At 43.6% G+C, this 6,757-nt stretch overlaps 1 protein-coding gene across 1 annotated transcript; it reads right to left on the reverse strand.

The window, feature by feature from the left end:
• Nucleotides 1-4,395: 4,395 nt before the first annotated feature.
• Nucleotides 4,396-5,325, reverse strand: TACSTD2 (tumor associated calcium signal transducer 2). The gene has a single exon (XM_066191948.1). The coding sequence runs from the start codon at nt 5,323-5,325 to the stop codon at nt 4,396-4,398; it is 930 nt and encodes a 309-aa protein (XP_066048045.1).
• Between the last annotated feature and the right edge of the window lie 1,432 nt (nt 5,326-6,757).

Here is a 6,757-nt window from a genome sequence, read left to right on the forward strand (position 1 = left end):
GTTTTTTAAAAAGTAGATTTAAAATCCAGAAAATGAAGTTACTGGACCAAACAGAAGTTTACTATCAAACTGTTCCTCTAAAAGTTGTCATAAAATTCAATGCCGAATTTAATTCCAAAACACGTGTGAAGAGGTTGTAAATAAGGAGTGATCTTTTCGCTGCCTTCTAATTGTTCCAAATAGCTTTTCTGGGTGTAACCAGAACAGCAAAAGTGCTGAGATTTCTCACTTCAAGCCCTCCAAGAACAGGCATTTATCTCAAAAGATAAATTTGTCTCCAAAGAACCACCTGAAAAAGGTTGGGTGCATACACCGCCAGTACTGCTGGGCTCACATGTAAAAAACCTCAGCGGAAAATTAGCAGTGCACATTTTCATAATTCAATCTTTCATTTAGATAATGCAAAGCCTGCCTAATTGTTTCTGTGGCGCTTGACTGGTGCTGGAGTGGGGCTGTAGGAGTGTTATCCCCCAGGGACCAGGGATCATTGTGCAAATGACATGTGGATCTCGTCAGGCTGCCTGGCGTGGATGACATTTTAACTAGGTAAAGCCTGGTACAAGAGATTTGGTTAGAACTGCTGAAAAATAATAGTAGAAGTTCTGGAAGCTCATTTTCCCTGCTTTGATAGCAACGGTAATGACTAAAGATTAATTTTAGCATTGACCAAAAAAAAAAAAAAAAAAAAAAAAAAAAAAAAGATGTAATTGCAGTATTTAAAACCCTGAGGCAAATCAGTGGAAATGCTTTGGAAAGGATAATTATACCTGCACGAGGAAGAAGATTTGTTTAATAGCATTAACTGGCCCAATTAAGGAGAAGAGGAGGAAGGGCCAATCTGTTACTTCTTTAACTGTTCATTGAAAAAGTGATTTCCATATTCCAGCAGTAGAAATTTGTTTGGCTTTTTCCAGGGTGATTTCCCAAGGTTTAAACATTTCAAGAACTATTGGAGGGATCTTGTCTCCAGCTGTCAATAACATCCCAGAGGTGCAGGTGTTTCACCATCCCAACAAGAGAGACCTCGATGTATTTACACGGCAGTTGTTAAGATTCTCATCTGGCATAATCCCAGTGTAAACATCCCTAAGAGATTACTCTTAAGTAGGGGAAGATGGGACAAAAAGATGTTTGCAAACAGATGTTTGCTGTTCCACAACAGGAGAAAATTTGATGGTTTTGCCACTGATAAGAGCAAGAGGCTGCAGAGTGATGAGTACAGAGGAGGATCTGCTGCCACCAGGTTTTCCCAAGGGCTCTGACAGGGATGTGTGTGTTTAAAGTAGGAGTGGAACACACAGGTGTGTGCACACACCAGCACCTACAAACTGACACGGGCATTTTGTGTCAAAGAATTCCAGGGTGCACACTTGGAGATAGAGACAGACATGGATTTTACCAGGGGGAGTAGAGAGAACAGAGTTTAAGAGGGTTTTAATCCTTATCTTTCATTTCCTCGCTGTAGTGCTGCTGTTGCTTCTGGCACTGTCCTCAGATCGTGAGTGGTACAAAAGTTTTCGTTGCAAGCGAAGGCCAAAGCTCACTTTGTGCAGTTGCCCAGGGGTAGAGGCACTGTGTACAAAGGGCAGCACTGGCTTCTTCAGACTTGGACTGCAGAGAGGGGATTTTTTTTCTCTGCATGGGTTTAATTTGAGCTTTCCAAGGCAGCCAGTTGGAACTGCAGATCCTAATTTAGGCAACAGCCAGCTCTGGCATTGCTAGAGCAAGCACATCCCGTTTTTAACCCAAGCAGGCAACAGCACAAAGGAACTCTCTGCTATCACCCACAGGACCCAGAGCCCACTGCAGAGAGCACAGGGCCTAATCACTTAAATAAAATGAGCAAACATTCCATTAAAACGGGATGATGTAATCAGGAAAAGGATAGCTAGAACTTTTAGAGTTAGCAACTTCAAAATCGGAATAATAAAAAGCGTCTTCATTTTGCAAAATTTAAAGCTGAAAATGGGCTCATTGTCTCTTTTTCAGTGAGAACATCAGGAGTGGTAAGGAAGTCAAACAGGCAGAATGTGATGGGCTGTTACAGGAAAATATGTGATCTGCCATGTGCAAAAAAGGTTTGGTGTAAGAGAAATGAGTACTCAGCAGGAGCAATGGATCTGTTTGGTTTACTCAAGTCCACATCCTAACAGCAGCTCTACACAGATTTATTCAAGTACAATTATCTAGTCCAGGGTTCTCTGAGTCCTGTACTTCAATGAATCTCGTTCTGTTGATTAACTGCAGATCCCTCATCCCTCCTATTAACCAGCCTAGTGCGTTTCCAGTCCCTGACCAATGTGCAGTCCACTGCTCCTGAAGGACTAGCAAAGACATAACCAACCACGGCTTTTATGGGGCAGTCCTTTAATGAATAATTAAAGTTTGAATGGCACCACAGCAGCCTCTCTTCTACTTCTCTACAATCTCAGCTACTGAAAAGAAAAGCAGGAGCCAAGGAAAGATGCTGACACTGTTACCTGTAAAGATTTTTTTCAACAGTTAGTCACTTTTGCCTCTTCTACTGAATATTATGTCTAAATGTTTATATTGTAATATAAAATCTCATAAGTCACCTTGAAAGTTGCATTTTTTTCTATGATGAAAAAGAGATAAATGCAAGGCTTTGAAAAGACTGGTGAAAGCCACCGTAGATCTTGAGAAAAGACTACATCTCAGGATCCCTGATTGAAGGACAGCCCCAGCCTCTCAAACACATGCCTTTGATCTGCTCTGCCTAAGTTAAGAAACTGGTTAAGCAATGTACTTGGATGATTTTTATTCTCATCCTACATTTTTTTAGCTGAGGGCTTCTCAGCTCTAGATTTTTAATCTAGTCTGTTTTATAAATGGCTACTTGCAAAATTATGTGGAGTTAGACTAAGTCCTGAGTTTTCCTGTGACATGGAAAGATCCAGCCTAGATCTCAAATTCTCACTTCATCTTCTCTCAGACATGTGAGTATTCCTGAATGACAAACAACCAGCTTTAATGTGTTGCTGTAAGGCACACAATGAATTATAGACCCTGCTCCAAAACTGTGAATGTATTAATGCTGCTGCTGCAATTGCATAAAAATCTTATTTTGGGAAAACGTGACACATCTGCCCCAAACAATGTACCCAGGATTTTCCAGCAGGTAAGTGAACAAGTGTGAGGTCAAATGGAAATGGTGTATGTTGAACCAAATGTTATTACCCAACAGCGTCTATAAACAAAGGCAGGAACAAAATCAAAACCAAAGTGCCCAGGTGGAGCAGGAGCTGCTGAAGGAAGCAGATGAGAGTGATGGACTTATCCCTATGCAGCACAGAGAATGGAACTGACAATATCCCAACATTCAACAATCAGCATTATTTCCTTTAAAATGTCCTTCACAGTGGGTATAACTCTCCAAACCAGGAATGCAGCAGATGAGTAGGTAGCAAAGCAGTCCAGTTGTGTGTTGGCCAAATTCCAAGTTCAGTAATTACACTCTGCTCTTAAATTCCCCCCGCAGCTCAGTTGGAATAAAGCTCTTTTTCAGCCTGTCCCGGAGCATTGTGTAGTGTTTCTGTGAAGCTGTACAACACTGAAAAATATCTCCTCATTAAAATTGCCCAGGGAATTTAGGTAGACAGAAAGCTATTACCAGAGTTGGAATGTGGGCAGAACACCAAGGTTAGCTTACACTTGCATGTGGATCAAGGGATCTTCGCTGATGAGGAGTGTCAGACCCTTATTAAAGAGCACAAGTGGGAATAGCTCACTGTGATGCCTGAATACAAACCTGGGAACTCGGGAACTCCGCACCTGGAAGCGACCCAACACCTGGGATGTTTCCTAACAAATCAGTCTATAAAAGCCTCTGATGTTGCAGAGTATCTTATCATGACCTTTGGTTATTTGGTAATATTGATGAAATTGTTTTTTGATTAAAAAGTTCCAGAAACTTTTTTTTTTTAAGACCCCAAAAGAATGAAAAACAAACTGCATTTTAAAAAAGTCTACCAAGAGAAAAGGAGCAATAGAGCCCAAATATGCTGAGGCAAGTGCTTTAATTTCAGTAAGTAGATACACCAAGAACCCCACAGAGAATTTAAGTATTTAAGCAATCTGAGCCAGGCCTGCAGCAGGAGTGAAAGCATTCTGTCTTATGTTAAACAGACAGCTGTAACAGTTTTCTTACCCTTCAAAGTAGAAGTCATTTAAAATATTTAGGTAACTGACTCCCAAATTCATTTATACCCCAAAAATTTATTCTTGCTAAACAAGAATAATTTAGAACAGTCACTGAGCAAATTCCTGTAGGAAGGAAAAAAACTCCAAATCCATCACATATATCGAGTCTGTTCTTTGTATTTTGTGCCTTTTTCCCCCCTCATTACTTCCCATAGTTGCCTTTCTTCGTTCAACTCAGGGCAGTTCTGAGCTTGTGGCTTTAATTTCCCTCATTTCTTTACACTCGAATTTTTTATATGTCCTTGTGCGCAGCCACCTGAGGATGAGCAGCACGGCGATGCCAATGCCAGCAGTGAGGAGCACCACGGTGACCACGGCACTGATGCCAGCTGCCAGCTGCCTCATGCAGAACTCTGGGGGCTTTTCATCCACGTAGTAAATCCAGAGCTTGTCAATAGCCAGAGTATCTCCATTGACTGAGACAGTTAATTTACTGTTGGAGTGAAACACGGAGTCATTGTTCACGTCTTTTTCAAAGTAATAGGCCACATCAGCTATATCCACATCCCAGCTGGGTTTCTTGTTCTGGTGCAGGCGGATTTGGATGAGGGGGGGGTCGTACTTGATGGCTGCGATGTACTTGGGGTGCAGCTTGTACCTGCTCTCAAACAGCTGCGTCAGGGCCTTCGTCACGTCGGGAGCGTGGAAAGCACTGGATCTTCTCTTGTGTGTCAGCTCAATGTAGATCCATCTTGTCCGGACCAGCTCGCTGCAGCTCAGGCTCCTGCCGCCCTTCTCGGTTCTCCGCACGCCCGCGCTGTTCACACACCAGCAGGTGCTGGACTGGTTGCACTGCCGGGCTTTAAAGGCACCGCTGTCCTCGCAGTCAGGGTTGTAAATGCCATCGCTGTCCAACGCCCCTTGGGGAGGTCTCCAGAGGCGCTTCTCCTTCAGGGGCATCATTTCTGCCTTCATCAGGAAGCATTTAGAAGTGAGGGTTGAGCAGTCTACAGGGTGGTCTGAACCTGCCAGCCTGCAGGTGCAGTTCCCAGGGCCATCCTGGGCACACACTGCCCACTTGTTGGTGGCACAGGTACAGCTGTCGTTGGTTGGTGAAGCAGCTGCCAGAATCAAAGCCAGCACAACCCCAAACAGAGGCTCCATAGCGCAGGAGAAAAGCACAGATAAAGTCCTGAGCGACAGCAGGCAGCATCCAGAGCTTTAATCCACTGATGGAGGCTGCTCAATCCTACACACTGGTGTGCTGCTCCCTTTATTGATTCAAATCACACCCACCAAACAGGTTCTTCTTCCAAAACAACTTCTGGCATCTCCTTCCCAAATCCCAGTCAACAGCTTCCCAGCTCCCTGTTTCTTCTCAGGGAGTGGCACCTGCCTCCAGCCGCCTCCCTCGCTCCTGCTTGATGAGGAAACAGGGAAGAGACAGCAGCCAAGCTCCTGCCCTGGGCTCCCGTTATGGGTTAAAGACAAGCACTTTTCCTTCTTTAGACTTTGTGAGGACTGTATGCAAATGGCTGCTTAAGGAGTTTCTTCCACTTCTGGAGGAAATCCTACTCCTACACTTCTATCATGGTTGCTCCTGTGTCTTTCACTGCACAGCATCTCTATCATTCCACTCATCTAGATTCTTATCAGATATGGACTTTTTACTTTCACATCTTTATTAAATAAAGCCTTTGGGAGTTTGATGGTTGGTGCCTGGGGCAGCTGCTGTTCCAAGAGCAACCACAGCTGACCAGGTTGATGGCTGCTCTCCTGCAGACAGCAGCCTCATTTTCCAGCAGGGAAAGCTTCTCTCCCACCTTTCCTTTGGCACATGCTTGTCCCAAGGCAGCACTAGGAATACTGATTTCCATGCTTACGTTACCCTTACAAAGTTGTTATTTCTGAAGAAATTTTTCAATCTGAACTTTAATAATACCTTTCACAGAACACTCCAGTGGCTCTCAAGTCTCCCAGTGATCTACAAACCTGTATTACCATTTCCATGTGCTTTGGCAACACCTGACAAAGATTTTCCAGTTTGCATTAAGTCAGCCCCATTCATCTGATTTGTCAAACCCTGTCAGACTGTTTATAAATCATTATTTTGAGGGCAGTAGAGACCACAGAGCAGTGTGTGCTGCACTCCCAGCCACGTGCCTTGCAGTCAGCTCCTCCCTGTGTGCTGCTTACCTGAGCACTGCCCCATTCCCAGCCCGTGCCAGCTCCTGCAGTGGTGGCTCTGTGTGCACACTGGGAAGGACCCTGCCTGCCAGTGACTGTTCAGAACTCAGGACAGGTGGAAAATCAGAGCTCCACATGGAAATGGGATGTAAACACCCTCTGCCAAAGCAGGACACAATCTGGATATTCCTTCAGGTAATAATAACTGTAGTTACCTTTCTTGGAAAGTAATTGAGATCTACAGCTAAAACTATTATTAAAACTGCCAGGCAAGTCAATTTGTCATGTTGATGATTCTATAATAATTTAGCAACTCTTTTCCTATTTCTGAGTCATTCATTTACCCACACTACAATAATGTCCTTTTTTTTTTTAATTTTCACATCCCTCCTGCAAAGTCAAATTCCAT

The sequence above is a fragment of the Chamaea fasciata genome, unplaced genomic scaffold (assembly GCF_029207755.1).
Source record: "Chamaea fasciata isolate MVZ Bird 193981 ecotype frontalis unplaced genomic scaffold, bChaFas1.0.hap1 SCAF_10, whole genome shotgun sequence".
Lineage (NCBI taxonomy): Eukaryota > Metazoa > Chordata > Aves > Passeriformes > Sylviidae > Chamaea > Chamaea fasciata.

Coding starts and splice junctions, on each gene's coding strand:
- TACSTD2 (XM_066191948.1), bottom strand. CDS start 5,325: ATGGAGCCTCTGTTTGGGGTTGTGCTGGCTTTGATTCTGGCAGCTGCT.